Here is a 16,363-nt window from a genome sequence, read left to right as displayed (position 1 = left end):
GAATAGAAGAAAAGAAAGGAAATAGCAATCTGGTTGGACAAACACCTCTGAGAGGCACGTTTTAAATAATATTACACAAAGTCGGTCACATTCACGCTTTATGAAAACTGCCTGCCCTCATTCACAGGGGTTTGGCTCCTGCACCGTTGGGGAGTGAATGGGAGTGGCCATGCACCTGTCAGACCTGTTCTGATACATGACTCCTGGTGGATTGTCCTACGTGTTTGTCCTTTGTTCAACCTGTGCTTGTCCAACTGACAGAGGATGGCGGAAACACCGAACCCGGCCACTACCTCCTTTCCAGTGCCGACTGTTTCTCTACCGAGCGGAGTTGATATATTGAGGACGTACTCGGGGGCCCTGATTTGTTTGGAAATTGTAAGTGTTTGGTTATAGTTGCTTGGTAGATAGTGCGTGGGAACTCATTGGGACAGTTAGTTAAACCATTTGAATTCACCATTGTGTATCCTTAACAAGTAATTATTGGTTTTCAGAGAGCAATTATACTGATTGTGGCACTATACACCTTTATAACTGATAATAACGTAGTAATAACGCAACATAAAATGATTGTAATATGCACAAGGTAATAATAATAAGTCTGTAATGATGCTTCATACTCTATACTCGAAGGGGAGGCAGTAATAGGCTTCATTATACAGTATATCTGTACACAAATGTAGCTTACTTCTGAATTTCAAGAAAGTGAACTGAGTTTTACCTGTCGTCACACACCTGTGGTGTTTAGGTTGCATTAGGCAAAGTAACTAAACCATGATTTTATACTGATCTTGAATAAATTATTGTACTAATTTGCTAATGTTTTGAATAAACTACAGAGGCTTGTTTTTTCGTTCTCTAGGTGTTTGGAGGGTTGGTATGGATATTGATAGCCTCGACGAACGTGTCCGTGCCGCTGCTGCAGGGATGGGTGATGTTTGTGTCGGTAACCATGTTCATCTGTTCGTCCATTTACCTCGCCCTCTTTCTGCTGGGCTTGGCTGACAAGATTAACACAGACTGGAATTTCATGGTGAGTGTGTGCTATTTTTAAGATGCAAAGTGCTCAGACTGGCACTTAAAGTAAACAATTGTTATTTAGTTAGTTATGTGTTTGAATGGACACTTTAGTGTAGATTAGTGGACACTATTTCAGGGACTGTTCTTTTTTAGGGGTCAAACACATGACTCAAGGTCACAATTGTCTTTAAGTCAGTGACTCCCTCAGCATTCTAAAGTAAACTAGATTCACATTTCCTGAAGGATTATAACAGTGCTTACAAGGCAGCAAAGAATAGTGTTAAAGTTTTAAACTTGAGTGTGTCTTGTTTTCTGTCAGTTGAGGATGAGAACCAACACACAATGTGGTTTTGTACCACTAATGATGTAATATAAAAAGATATCAGGATTAAAAGACCAATCACAATCAGTATGCAAATAAATACAATAAAAACAGATACGTTGTAATTCAGTTTGCAAATTTTACAGTGACATCATTGCTGTCAACAATATGCCAATGACAGATTTTCAAACTTAAAGGAGCACATATCTCAATGCAACATTATTTCAACGCAATAGTTTTCAGTTAAAGATTCCATTGTAGATAATCACTATTCACAGTCAGCCATGATTAACTGCATAAACGAGTGAAAGTGTCCAATAACAGGGTGGTTACTGAAATTAAAGGCAGTCACATTTACCTTTGCACAGGTGAGTAAGGCATGGGTGGATATTGAGTACATGTTAAACAGAAAAATCTAACTGCCAAGCAGCATCTTTTTAATGCTGCACTTTATATTCTAGAGAGTTACGTTAAAAAGAAACTTGTCACTTTAAAGAATAACTTTGTCCATTGTGACTATTCAGTGTAGCTGTGTACGAAGCACCGACCACACAGAGGTCACAGCCAAACCATGCAACTTCCTATTGGTCTACACAGCATTTTCCCATCAAAGTTCACCAAACTTGAACATGCGAAATCCGTGATGGGAAATTCTTCGCCACCTGAAGTCCATCGTGCAAAATTTACAATCACCCGGATTCCCATTGAGATGACTGTTTTTCACCTGCGTGACCCTCTCAATGTAAATTAAAACAGCTTTTATAAGGTAACTGATAGAGTCTCTATCAGAAGTAAATAATTTGTGATGAGGTGCACTGCACCTTTAAAGGAATTATTTGTGCAATAATGAAAGAAGAATCTTTAGACATCTTTGTTCCATTCATTGACAGTTAAACTGGCTACAGCTTTCAAGCTACAAAAAGAACATAAGAAACACAATACAAGCACCATAAATGTAATCCAAATGAAATGTATGCTATATTCCAATTATTCTGAAGTCCTGCTTTACAACAAGAACAAACCAAAATGTACGTTTTAAGTTTTTCACCGATAGTATATATATATATATATATATATATATATATATATTTACCAAAGCATTCAAATCTCATTCGTGGTCACGTTAAGATTAAAAAATGGGACCACAACAAGTCACGTCAGGTTTGACATCATTAGCTGCTCATAGGGCCAGTACAAGCCAGGGTTATCAACTGGTCAACCGGGGCCAGTAGCCTTGAACCTTGAGCCATGTGACCAAAAACGGTCTGCATTCCCACCATCAGGCCAATAGCCCTGCAGCGTTGCCAGCGTCACACACCCCACCCATTTCATGAGCAAGAGGGAAGCTCAAGCTGATGTATAAAGTTATCTAGTTATCTTGAATATCAAGTTTATATTGTTTGTAAACATTAGCTAGCTAGCAAGATAAGTTAGCATTGACAACTCACCAACTGTAATTGCCATGGTGTCCCGAGTGGTCCCAGCACACCGTCCATGATCTTAAACTATGGAAAGTTATTTCTTTGGCCACCACTTTGTCCATTGTGCATTTAAACGGATTTGTACGGTACATGCAATTTTAATAATGTTCCCAAATCTGTACCGTTGTGCACTGGATACAAGACCTGGCAAGTTCGGCGAAACCCAAGGGTAATCGGCAGGCCAAAGGCCCGAGAAAGCCCTGACACGGCAAAATGAAGCCCCGGAAGTGACATTGGGAAATCAACTGGCCCCAAATTTGGCCTGATAGTGGAAACGCGACTATTGATGCCAAAACGCCAATTGTTCACGTGAGTTGTATAAGCATAGGCACTGCACCAATTCGAAAAGAAGGAATGAAGGATGATATGTGCCAACTACACTTTTCTAAATGTTGTCTCTTCCACAAGCAAAGCTATCGTATAGCTTATGAAGACTCTAAATATGGCACATATAAAGACTATAATGGTGTTTTCTGGCCTTTATGGCACTGGACAGCTGTGGTCACTATGAGCTATCTTTGTTTGGACATGAGCTGCATGATTATAACAGTATATAGGTTCTGAAAAACATGAGGTTGAGCAAATAATGAAAGATTAGTCATTTATGGGGTCATTTATATTATGTTAAATTTCTTTACATTTTAACATAACAACAATATAAATGAACAGACCAAAAATCTAAAAAGCTAAAATGATCTAAAAAAGTTTGTAGAGTCTGTATTTTAAGCAGTTTAAAGGAATATTCCAGGTGCAATACAGTTTAGGCTCAATCGACAGCCTTTGTGGCGCGATGTTGATTACCCACCAAAAATAATTTTGACTAATTTCTTCTTTCTACATTGAGGCACTTACAGTGGAAGTGAATGGGATAATTTTTGGAGGGTTTAAAGTCAGAAATGTGCCACTTATAATTTTATGAAAGCACTTGCATTAATAAAACTTTTTAAATATTAGAGCTGTAAAGTTGTTTAAATCATGATTTTTACAGTCATTTTTTGAAGGTTTTAGTGTTCATCATGACAACAAAGTTATAAAATTGGATATAACTTTACACAGAAAAGATTAGCAAGCAATTTGATCACACTAAAATAATGTCAAAATGCATTTTGTTTACATTTTGTTGCTATACTTTTGGAACAGTAAGTATTTTAATATTTACGGATTGGCCCCATTAACTTCTTACTTTTTTTTAAAGGATGAACAAGTCTAAATAATTTTTTAGTAATCAACATTATGCCACAAATGCTGTCGATTGAGCTTAACTTGTATTAAACCCAGAATATTACTTTAAGCTGGTGGAAATAAACAAAATAAAGTAAAATCTCAATACAGTTCTGCCCTGCAAGCACTGTTAAATGTTAGGCCCTTGGCCCAATCCTTACATAGTACTGACTCTAATAGCAAGACTTAGGTGTCATAGAATAAGCACTGTGCCAGTTCTCAGTACTGGCTATAGTCTCAGCTCCAGTGCTGAGTAATGTCTACTCTATAACCATGATTAATGTTTATGGTCTACCACACTTATATATGCATAAACTATCTGTCAACCTTGTTGAATAACTGTGGTTAATTCTCAGGGGAGTCATGTAAGAATAAGTGTGTTGCTTATTTTCATCTGTGACTATATTAAAAAACAGATTTAAAAAAGTTCACCCTAGTAACAAAAAATATATACACGAACATATATAATAATAATACAATAATATAATAAATAATATAAAAAATACATATAATATTTTTTTATTTTGTTTTAAATGAACATGCAACTTGTTTATAAGCTTTTAGTTTGAGTATTACGTCATGAAGTGAAATTATTGTGGTACTAACAATGTCCAAAAGTAAAGACGTTGCTGGTTTCCCCCTATTAATAAATAAAATGCATTAGATTTTTAAAATGTAATCTGATATGATTATCCCAAATTCATACTTTGACATTATTTTGACCAATCATATCATATGTTCACTGTATACTTATCATAAACTCATTCTGCTCTATTTTTTCAGGATATGTTCTACCATTTCATCGCGTTGCTGTTTTATTTTGGTGCCTTTTTGCTGGAGGCTACAGTTTCATCAGCGGGTATATATGTAAACAACACCACCTGTATAAAAAGACCCCGTGGCAATATTGTGACGTTTCTGGACTATCGGCAATACAGTATTAATGTTGCTGCTGCGGTGAGTTACTAATGCTGTCTTCCACTTCTATTACTCATTAACTGTCATTTTCAGGCTGAAGATAACTCAAATTGGGTCATTCTTGGATTTTAAAGGTGTTAATATCCCAGCTTAAAATGCAGAGATAACTATTAGTAAGCCATTCATGGGTTAATTTCCTCGAAAACTGTAAACACTCTCGAGGTCTATGACATTGACTCGACCAGTGGTGTGAGTTGGGGGCAGGACTATCTGTTTGCTTGATCAACAGAAGATGGGGGCATTTTCAGAAATCCATTTGAAGACGGCCTGGGTAGCTCAGCGAGTATTGACACTAACTCCCACCCCTGGAGTCATGAGTTCAAATCCAGGGAGTGACTCCAGCCAGATATCCTAAGCAACCAAATTGACCCGTTTGCTAGGAAGGGTAGAGTCACATGGGGTAACCTCATCGTGGTTGCAATTAGTGGTTCTCACTCTCAATGGGGCACGTGGTAACTTGTGTATGGATCACAGAGAATAGCATGAGCCTCCTGTGCTGTGAGTCTCCGCGGTGTCGGTGGGCAACTGAGACTTGTCCTTTACCAAGATTGAGATGAGTAATGGTGCCACCATGAGGACTTACTAAGTAGGGGGAATTGGGCATTATAAATTGGGAGAAAAGGGGGATAAAAGAAATCCATTTGAAAACAATGTTTATTTTTACAATTCCATTTTGTGACGATAGTGGCACAGAAATTACACACTTTAGCTTTAAAGGTAAAGTATGTAATTTTTATAAAGGTAAAATACTTTTTTCTATCCCAGCTTAATATACACTCACCTAAAGTATTATTAGGAACACCTGTTCAATTTCTCATTAATGCAATTATCTAATCAACCAATCACATGGCAGTTGCTTCAATGCATTTAGGGGTGTGGTCCTGGTCAAGACAATCTCCTGAACTCCAAACTGAATGTCAGAATGGGAAAGAAAGGTGATTTAAGCAATTTTGAGCATGGCATGGTTGTTGGTGCCAGGCGGGCGGTCTGAGTATTTCACAATCTGCTCAGTTACTGGGATTTTCATGCACAACCATTTCTAGGGTTTACAAAGAATGGTGTGAAAAGGGAAAAACATCCAGTATGCGGCAGTCCTGTGGGCGAAAATGCCTTGTTGATGCTAGAGGTCAGAGGAGAATGGGCCGACTGATTCAAGCTGATAGAAGAGCAACTTTGCCTGAAATAACCACTCGTTACAACCGAGGTATGCAGCAAAGCATTTGTGAAGCCACAACACGCACAACCTTGAGGCGGATGGGCTACAACAGCAGAAGACCCCACCGGGTACCACTCATCTCCACTACAAATAGGAAAAAGAGGCTACAATTTGCAAGAGCAAATTGGACAGTTGAAGACTGGAAAAATGTTGCCTGGTCTGATGAGTCTCGATTTCTGTTGAGACATTCGGATGGTAGAGTCAGAATTTGGCGTAAACAGAATGAGAACATGGATCCATCATGCCTTGTTACCACTGTGCAGGCTGGTGGTGGTGGTGTAATGGTGTGGGGGATGTTTTCTTGGCACACTTTAGGCCCCTTAGTGCCAATTGGGCATCGTTTAAATGCCACGGCCTACCTGAGCATTGTTTCTGACCATGTCCATTCCTTCATGCCCTGGATGTGCATCCCACAAATCTCCATCAACTGCAAGATGCTATCCTATCAATATGGGCCAACATTTCTAAAGAATGCTTTCAGCACCTTGTTGAATCAATGCCACGTAGAATTAAGGCCGTTCTGAAGGTGAAAGGGGTGAAACACAGTATTAGTATGGTGTTCCTAATAATCCTTTAGGTGAGTGTACATTATCTTTTCTTGAATAGTAAAAAAAAAACATATGCAGGATAAATGCAAATATTTGGTCACATTTGCATACTTGGAGAGAGCAAGAATTGTTTACAATTGTTCGATCAAACATGTCTTTAGATCCTTATTTGAGATTCCTCAAACAGCGTTTAAACTTTAAAAGTTTAAAGGACTTCGCTATCTAGACTATAAAGGATTATATGATTATTTGTATTGTTTTTATTGTATATTAAACATTAAATTGCATTAACCCATTTTTGGATTGCCCACCAGTTCAGAACCACTGCTTTAGTTTATGTGTCTTATACCTAATATAGATTTCAAAAGAACCATTGTAGTATTTCGTTTTTGGCAAAGAGTCAAAGTTGCGTCAGGTTGGCAGGTGGTTAGTGATATTATTTCATGCAACAGCGTCTTATGTTATTGAATGAATAACTGAAGGCACTGGTCTATTGTTATTTGGGGAAACCCACACACCCTACACCCTACCCAACTGTCTTATATAAGGACATGAACCAACACTAAATATTACCTGGTTGATTCTTTTGAGGACAGCTTGGCATAACTGTTTGCTTTGACTTAAGCTTTAAAGTGTTGGAGGAGGCCCTCTTTTGTCTAATATCATACTACAACAAGGCCAATAGGTTGGATATTAATCACTGGATTGGCTGGTGACAGATTGGTTTCTGTTTCACATGTACGAGTTAATATTTTGTCCTTGAGAGAAGAACTCCTATAATTCACTTCCTCTTTTTCTGTTTAATGTGTAAGTTGTGATTGTTTATTTCTGCTAATTCTTAGCAGCCACTCAGTCAAGCTCAGGCTTTAGTGTACAAAATTAATAGTCAAAACACTTCAAGGAAATTACAGTAATCCAGTTATTATAAAAAATGATATGTAATGATAGTAATCAGTACTCCGCCCGTTTGTGTCATAAAACCAGTGTTAAAGGTTCACAATACCATGACTCATTAACATTCTCTTAAACGGGTCATGACATTACTTTTTTAATTATTATTTTAATGGTTCACTTATAATATTAGTAAAGTTTTTTTTGCAAAAAACAGTCATATATTTTTAAAACATGATCATTTTCCTCCCTCATGCTAAGCATCTGTCAGAAATGTTCAGTTTTGGTGCTGATGCTCCTTTAAGACCACTGTTCTGATTGGCTCTCTTCTCTTGACTGACCTGCTCCCTCTCCTTGCAATCTCACTGCATAAACAGTCTTATAATTGTAAAACATTATCATTTTCTACCCTCATTCTGAGCCTCTGTCAGAAACGCTCAGTTTTGGTGCTACTTCTCCTTTAAGATTTGACAGTACACGCCCACTGTTCTGATTGGCTGTCTGCTCTTCTCTGACCTGCTTTCTTTTCTTGCCATCTCACTGCTCACCACTACTGGGCGAGCTAAGGAAGTGATTAAAGGTAAAGTAGGCGTTGATGTGTTGTTGTGGAGGCGGTCAGATGCAAATGTCTACAACAGTGTGACATCACAATGTGGAGGAAGTAGAGAATGAGTCGTTTTGACAGCTTGGATTCAACAAATGCAGTTTTGAGGTTTTGAGTTCTGTTATGATCTCTTTAATGGAATATTTCACCCAGAAATCCCTTTTGTATTTCATAATTGTCTCACCCTCAGTGGCAGATCTTAGCATAGGTGAAATGAATAACAAATTAAGTGAATAATGCTGTTGTTTGTTTCTCCACAGATATTTGCATTTATAGTGACAGTGTGTTATGGCTGTAGCATGTTCATGGGCTTCAGGAGGTGGAGGAAATGAAACACAGGAACTGGTGCATATGTAACTCATCCATAACATGGATGTTTGTTAACATCAGCTGTACTTTTTTGGACATTACACAAGGTGACATCACTTCACTGGTTTACCACAATGTCTCCAGGTTCTTAATTCACATTCATGTAAAGAGTCATATATATTTCAATTCTTGGTGATTTGGGTGAAAATTATATGATAAAATCATTTTGAAATGTTAAACTTTTTTTCAAGTGGTTATCCTTAAATTTCCCAGGTGATCAAAGGTAATATTTTACCTTTGGAAATCCAACTTTTGCAGGTTGAACCTAAAACAATGTTCTTCTCTAAAATATTCTCTCTATCAATTCCCACCAGGCAAAAGCTTTGTCTTTTTTAAATTTAATCTTTGAAAATGTAATGTTAAGTACAGCTGTTTATGTAATATGCATAATGCTATTTTTAAATTGTCTGTTTTTTTATTTGCTGTATTATGTTTGTACAGAGTTTGTCATCGTATATCACATAATATATAGCTTTAATAAACCATAGCCTTTTTTCTAATGGCATGTGTGATGGAATTTCTATTCAAATGTAACAAAGTATTCCTGGCCCTGTTACATGTGGTATTACTTTACATCTACCTTGAGATTACTGAGGAATAATGTAGGGAAATATTGTGTATTAACCACTAGATGTCCCACTTTGCAAGTATTATACTATAGTAGGCTATTCAACTCTCTGGTTCTTTTGCAGAAGTACATTGATGTTTGCTTCTTTTGTCCATTAAAAGCAAGAGCAATGCAGCTGCTACCAGCACCCTTAATATACTGTGTAGGTGACAAAAAATACCAAATTACGGTGCTGATACATGCTTTACAATGTTAATGAATCATATAGTCTGTTAATTGATTTGCATTAATGCTTTAGTTAATAAGTATTTCGATTTGTTTTGAAAAATAAAATGTGCTATTAAATCAATTTTTTGACTTATTATTAATTCCATGTTGCTAAAACTGCATGTTAAAAAAAAGAACACCTGTAATTTCCCACATCAATAAAACCTTTGACCCTGACAGTTTGCTCTCACTTTTGACACACTGACTCTCTCAAACTCTTTGGCATCCTTGACGCAGGTTCCATTTACCTTGAGACCAGAATCATGACAGCTCTAACAGAAAAAGTGAAATATTAAACTGCAAAGGGTCATTTAACATGCCAGTCTTAATTGTGAGATGCCATTCGGCCAAACTTCTGCTGACCTAAATATCGGTTCTCGAAAGAACAGCTAGGTTAAAAAAATGTTTTATTAAATATTAAGAAATTTCCATAAAATGTCATTATGATATAAAGATTTTCATATACATATTATTGTAAATGTTTCACAGCTGTATGATTTTTCTAGAAGCCATGAACTTGAAATATTACTCTGAAAATGTATCAACAGACAATTGCTGGCTGTATCTGTTCTAACTAAAATAATGTATGTCTAATTTACTTTTGTCTGCATTACAGTCATAAGAATTAGGAGAATGTATTTAATTGTCATGAAAATAATGCCAAAAAAAAAAAGGGGATAGTAGTAATAGTAAAAAAGGACTTGAATATTGATCTGTTTCTCACCCATTCCTATAATATAACTTCTGAAGATGCATGGATTTAACCACTGGAGTCTAATGGATTACTTTTACGCTGCCTTTATGTGCTTTTTGGATTTCAAAGTTTTGGTCACCATTCACTTGCATTGTATGGACCTACAGAGCTGAGATATTTTTCTAAAAACCCTTGTTTGTGTTCTGCAGAAGAGAGAACGTCATACACATCTGGGATGGCATGAGTGTGGGTAAATAATGAGAGAATTAAAATTTTTTATAAACTCGATCCCTTTAACCGGCTTCATTTTCTTTAAGAAAAATATAGAATCTTATTATTATATTAAAAAAAATAAAAAATAACTTTGGGGGAAAGGTTTTCATGAGATTCACCGACAGATACATAACAACATTCTCCTCTCACACATACTTTCATCTTAAAAGGTCATTCTTTTATTTAAAAATGTATGAGCGAAATCCACTGATGTTCATAGGGAACCCAAGAGCCGGTGGAATATCTGAGATTCTTCTTTCAAGGGATCAATAAAATAGTTGTTTTGTTAAGACTGATGGGCATTCCTCAAGAAGAAGGCTTGATCTGTTGCACAATGTTTTTTGGCAGTCCATACAGGCATTTATGAGCATCCACCCAGGCCTGAACAGCATGAACAAACAGAAAGAGATCAGTTTGATCTGTCATCTGGCAGATCCTCTAGCCCTGGCATTGCTGACACTGAACACAAAAAGTTAAACTGACCATAAAAGGGAAAGTTCACCCACAAATGAAATTTCTGTTGATATTTACTCACCATCAAGCTATTTCAAACCATTTAAGATTAAGATTCAACTTTCATTGTCATTGTGCAGAGTACAGGTACAGAGCCAATGAAATGCAGTTTTTCGCATATCCCAACTAAGCTGGGGTCAGAGCACAGGGTCAGCCATGAAACAGCACCCCTGGGGCAGATAGGGTCAAGGGCCTTGCTCAAGGGCCCAACAGTAGTATCTTGACAGTGCTGGGGCTTGAACCCCCAACCTTTCGATCAGTAACCCAGAGCCTTAACCACTGAGCTCCATGCAGGTCTTTTCAGTACAGCGACAGTTATAGTGACCATGTCATCAAGCTCCAAATAGGACAAAAACAAACACAAAAAGCTTTCTAAAAGCACCAGAATAGTAGTCCACATGATCACATACTACTGTATATTACATTCTAAATTTAGGTCTGTTTCTCGCACAAAGCTATCATATCAGACTTGGAAAATTTTTGCTTAACCTCATGCATCATACGACCAGATGTGCACATGCGTTGACTTTGTAACTTTTGATGCATTGAATAATGTGACCAAACAACATTGCACCGACCACAGGACTGTTTTTGGGAGAAACGCCAACAAAACTACAACTGTTAAGAACCCTATATAAAGTTTTTACATTAAGATCTGTTTGAGTGTCAAGATGAGAGACTCTAGTTTCATTAGAGTAAAAATTAGCTTTAGTGCATTTTTTCCCTTAGAAGTCCTATATAAACTGTGCATTATCACATTGAGAATCATGTGAAGGGGTGCATACATAAGCTGAAACATTTTTCTTTCAGGGGCTTTATATGAGTTGAAAAAAGTGCATTTTGAACAATGGCAATCAGTAAATAGAGTCAGAATTTATAATGTATAATCTTATTTTAACATGGTTGGCAGTGATTGGATGATGCTAGCCATTACTTTGAATTTGAATTATCTATGATAATTTCTTATAATGTCTGAAAAGTCAAAAATAAACAACACTTTATTAACATAATTATCAATTTGATAAAAACATCTGACTTTATTGCTTGGTATTATTTTAAATTTCACAACTTAGTCCCACTGTCCACAAACGTTACCATACATTTTTAGGAAAACGATTTGCTATAAGATTTTATTTTATTTATTTATTGCATGTTTATGAGGTACTACTAGTTACAAATCAAAAAGGGAAATGGAAAACGCACACAGTAATCACACAAGGGTCTGAGGAGGTTAGCAGCCCATGGTCGCTATGAACTGACATTTTATGGATAATAACTGCATAAAGATTCTTCAAAATTCTCCTTTCGTGTCCCTGAAAACAATAATAGTATACAGGTTCGGAACAACATGAGGGTGAGTTAAAAATTACAGATTTGTTATTTATTTTTCTGGGTAAACTATTCCTGTAACTCGCCATCAATAATATGAATATTTAAACATCATTATTCACAGGTATTGACACAGGCAGAAATGCAACCTAATGATTATTTCATGTTGTTGTATCAGATTTCCTTTCATTGCATAAAGAAACATTAATTGGTTTTGGCTTTAAGCGTTCCATTCCCACAGGGAGTTCCCTCCAAAACAAAGACTGGATCACTGTCTGGCTGTTCTGGCCAGAGTTGACTTATGTGAAGAATGGCACTAAATTCTTTCTTCAGCAGTCACAATAAATCTGAAACCAAACTTTTTTCTTTTTTCTTTTTTTTTCCTGAAAAGGAAAGTGAGTAAACCATAAATATGAAAGCGCTATAAACTGTGTTCTTCAAAACCACACTTTCACAGTGTGGTGAATGTTTCTGAGATTTTCCTTGGTGAGATCAACATTCCAGCTTTGTTTCCACAGAGGAGAATGCATGTAAACATCTGTGGCTATTGGCATAGTTCGGGATTGACATTCTATGGACAATTGAGTTTGATCTTCAGTCCTGCTACATGAAACAACTTCTGACCTTTTAGCTACCATTATCCAAGACAAACATACAAATCAGGTGCGTCACAGTACATATTTGGACTAGTCAAACACAAAGAGATGCCTTTAAAAGGTCAAGAAGCTATGTCTACAAAAGGGCAAAAAATATATCCACCAAACAGTTGACCTTCAGAAATGTCAGAAAACTCTGCTGACATCTTAGGGGTCTTTTAGAGACAACTTCATATAGTCAAATTCTTCATTCAAATAATGAAGAATCGCTTTAACAATGTTAGAGAGTTCAATTTCAAATCTGTCTGACCTTGTTTTGAGTTAATTTACAGTCATGTTTGGAATTTAGTGAATTTATGTTTCACATTATCTTAAAGCCTTTTCTTCAAAAAATATGCTTAAAGGCTTAATATCAGGGTTGTAGACAAATATAAACTGTACCAATGTATGAATATCTTCAGAAAACCAACATGATTGCACAGGAAGTCAAAATGTAATTACTAAATGTTCCAGAATTCTGACATCGGCCCCATCCTGCCAAGCTACTCACAAGTGACATCTCCATCAGACATTTTTGCATTCGTTCAAGTGTATTTACCTTCTCCTGTGCGAGAACCATAGCACATTGCATCAGCAGCCTCAAAGATCAGGGATCCCATCCCACATAGACCTTATTCACTCCCGCCATATTTGGGAATGAAAATCAGTGTCATGCACTGAATAAATCTTTCAAAAATCTCCTAGATCACATTTAATTTTCTGGAGTATTTTGCCTACTAAAATTATTTGGAAAGATATTTTTTCACTGTTTCGTCAGTTGAATGATACATAAACCCATTGAAGAGACTGTTATTCAATCCCTCACAGCCTCATTGTCATTTCCATCAAAAATCAAAGATTGCACTGCTGTAAATAATGTTTACTGAAACCACGAAGTAATCACGTTTGTATAATCAGTGACAAACGTAATTTTTCTGGCCCCTGCTGAAATCTGATTGGCCCCTGATTGGCCCCCATTCCATCAATCGTCGACGAGAAGAGCAACCGGAGAATTCTTCACAACGATAACAGATGCAATTCCACCCCCAAACAACTGGCGGCACTGCGGCAGTAATGTGTCGATGTAACTTGGGAGAAGCAGTCCTTGAAACTATTGCGCGAAATTGATGCGAATCGCCAAAAAAAAAGGAAGAAGACGTGCTTGAAACGGCTTTGGCTTGAGCGATACCAAAACATTCTCTGATGTTATGCCAGTACGCGTATGGCAAGCTGATTTAACTTTTATTCATTTCCAGGATATGAATTCTTGATATCAACAATTCAATTTTCACTAGTTAAAATGATAGTTATTGATATCAGGAATTCGATATCTACTAGTAACAATGGAAATTTTTGATATCAGAAATTAAATTTCCACTAGTAACAATGCTAATTCTTGATATCGACTCGGTTACTAACGTAACCTCGGTTCCCTGAGAGGAGGGAACGAGTATTGCGTAAGTAGCTTACGCTATGGGAAAACTCAGTTTCTCGAGAAATATTGAAGTCTTTATGTAAAACGCATTGCAGCTGCACAGCAGACAGTAATGAGCGAGGCAGCTCGGTCATTGGCTGTGCTGCGGCAACTGCTCGAACCAATGACGGGGCGACTCTGAACGCGCGACCAATGGGCGTGCGCCTCGCGTTCGAGCGCTCAGAGTCCGCCGAAATTAGCATAGCCAGGCTATATAATGGGCACCCCGTCATGAGAGTTCCTTTAGGTTCAATCGACTGAAGTGAACTGACCAAGCACAAGCACGGCAGCTTACGCAATACTCGTTCCCTCCTCTCAGGGAACCGAGGTTACGTTAGTAACCGAGTCATTCCCTATCGAGAGGTCTCTCCTATTGCGTAAGTAGCTTACGCTATGGGAACACCCTGCAAAACACTGTGCGTGCTGACTTCGCTCTGTAAAGCCAGAGGCAGATGCCTGAGCCTTAAAGCAAAGTGATTATTCTACGAGCCGGCCAACGGCGAGCTATATAATGGGATAACACAGAGCGCCTTTGCCCCAAGGTGGGGCGCTCATTGTACAAACACAAGCACATATCTTATGTACTGAGTTTTCTAGGTACTGGTACGCATAAAAAATCCTCTAAGTCGGTCAGAGACGGACCTTATAAGGGAGGAGACAATGCCCAGCATATACATACTCTATTCCATTATATAGTCAGGCTGATAGAATGTTGGAATGTAATGAGGGGACCTGTAGGTTATAAAACCTGATAAATGTCGAAGGCGAGGCCCAGCCTGCCGCCGCTAAATATCTTCAATGGGTATCCCACTCGACCATGCCCACGAGGAGGCCATGCTCCTCGTAGAGTGAGCTCTGACGCCTAAGGGGCATTGAAGGCCCTTGGCTTCATAAGCCAGCCTATAGCATCCACTATCCAGCTGATATTCTTTGCTTTGAAACTGCAAGACCTTTAGTGCGGCCGCCAAAGCATCACGAATAATTGTTCCGTCTGTCTGAACAGGGCAGAACGTTCCAAATATACTCTGGCGCCCTGACCGGGCAGAGTAAATTAGCGTCACTTTCGTCTGCTGGGGACGATAGCGCTGCCAGAGATATCACCTGTACTCTGAAGGGTGTAGAGAGCACTTTAGGAATATACCCGTGCTTTGGCCTAAGGACAACTCTGCAGTCGTTAGGTCCAAATTCCAGGCAAGTGGCGCTCGATGACAGCGCGTGCAGGTCGCCCACTCTCTTGACTGAAGCGAGTGCCAGCAAGAGCGCGGTTTTGAGCGAGAGCTGTTTAAGTTGCACGGTTCGGAGAGGTTCGAACGGGGCACCCTTGAGTGCCTCTTGGTATCACACCAGTCGCTGAACACTTTCCACTTTTGGGCATATAAGCGCCTCGTAGAGGGTGCTCGCACCTCAGTGATGGTTCTCAAAACTCCACTGGGGAGGTTCTCGGGAACCCGTTGAGGGGCCATGCATGGAGGGCCCACAGATTGGGGCGGGGATGAAAAATCATCCCGTTGGCCTGCCTGAGGAGGTCTAGCCTCAACGGAATCGGCCATGGGGCAGATTGCATCATCTGCATCAGTTCTGGAAACCACGTCTGGTTTTTCCAGAGTGGGGCTACCAGGAGCACTGCACATTTCACTTCCCTGATCCGACTGATGACCTGAGGTAGCATCGCGATCGGGGGAAAAGCATACAAGGGGTGGCTCGGCCAGACCTGGGCGAGTGCATCCGTGCTTTTTGAAAAGAAAAGGGGGCAGTGCGCATTTTCCCTGGAGGCGAAGAGGTCGACCTCTGCCTCGCCAAGGGTTTGCCATAACCACTGAACCGTCAGGAGGTGGAGAGACCATTCCCCTGGGAGAACCTTGTCTCTGGACAGCATGTCCGCCCCCTGGTTCAGGGCGCCTGGCACATGCGCTGCTCTTAGCGGCGCAGGTGGTGCTGTGACCATAGGATGAGCTCCTGG

General features: G+C 38.7%; 1 protein-coding gene across 1 annotated transcript; it reads left to right on the top strand.

Annotated features, from left to right (window-relative positions):
• Positions 1 to 27: 27 nt before the first annotated feature.
• Positions 28 to 9,567, top strand: mal2 (mal, T cell differentiation protein 2). Its single transcript, XM_052143358.1, has 4 exons — positions 28 to 378; positions 863 to 1,033; positions 4,828 to 5,001; positions 8,542 to 9,567. The coding sequence occupies exons 1-4, from the start codon at positions 265 to 267 to the stop codon at positions 8,611 to 8,613; spliced, it is 531 nt and encodes a 176-aa protein (XP_051999318.1). The 5' UTR covers positions 28 to 264; the 3' UTR covers positions 8,614 to 9,567.
• The last annotated feature ends 6,796 nt before the right edge of the window (positions 9,568 to 16,363 follow it).

This window comes from Xyrauchen texanus, chromosome 15 (genome assembly GCF_025860055.1).
Source record: "Xyrauchen texanus isolate HMW12.3.18 chromosome 15, RBS_HiC_50CHRs, whole genome shotgun sequence".
Taxonomy (NCBI): domain Eukaryota; kingdom Metazoa; phylum Chordata; class Actinopteri; order Cypriniformes; family Catostomidae; genus Xyrauchen; species Xyrauchen texanus.
This window is presented reverse-complemented; position numbering and strand designations above follow the sequence as displayed.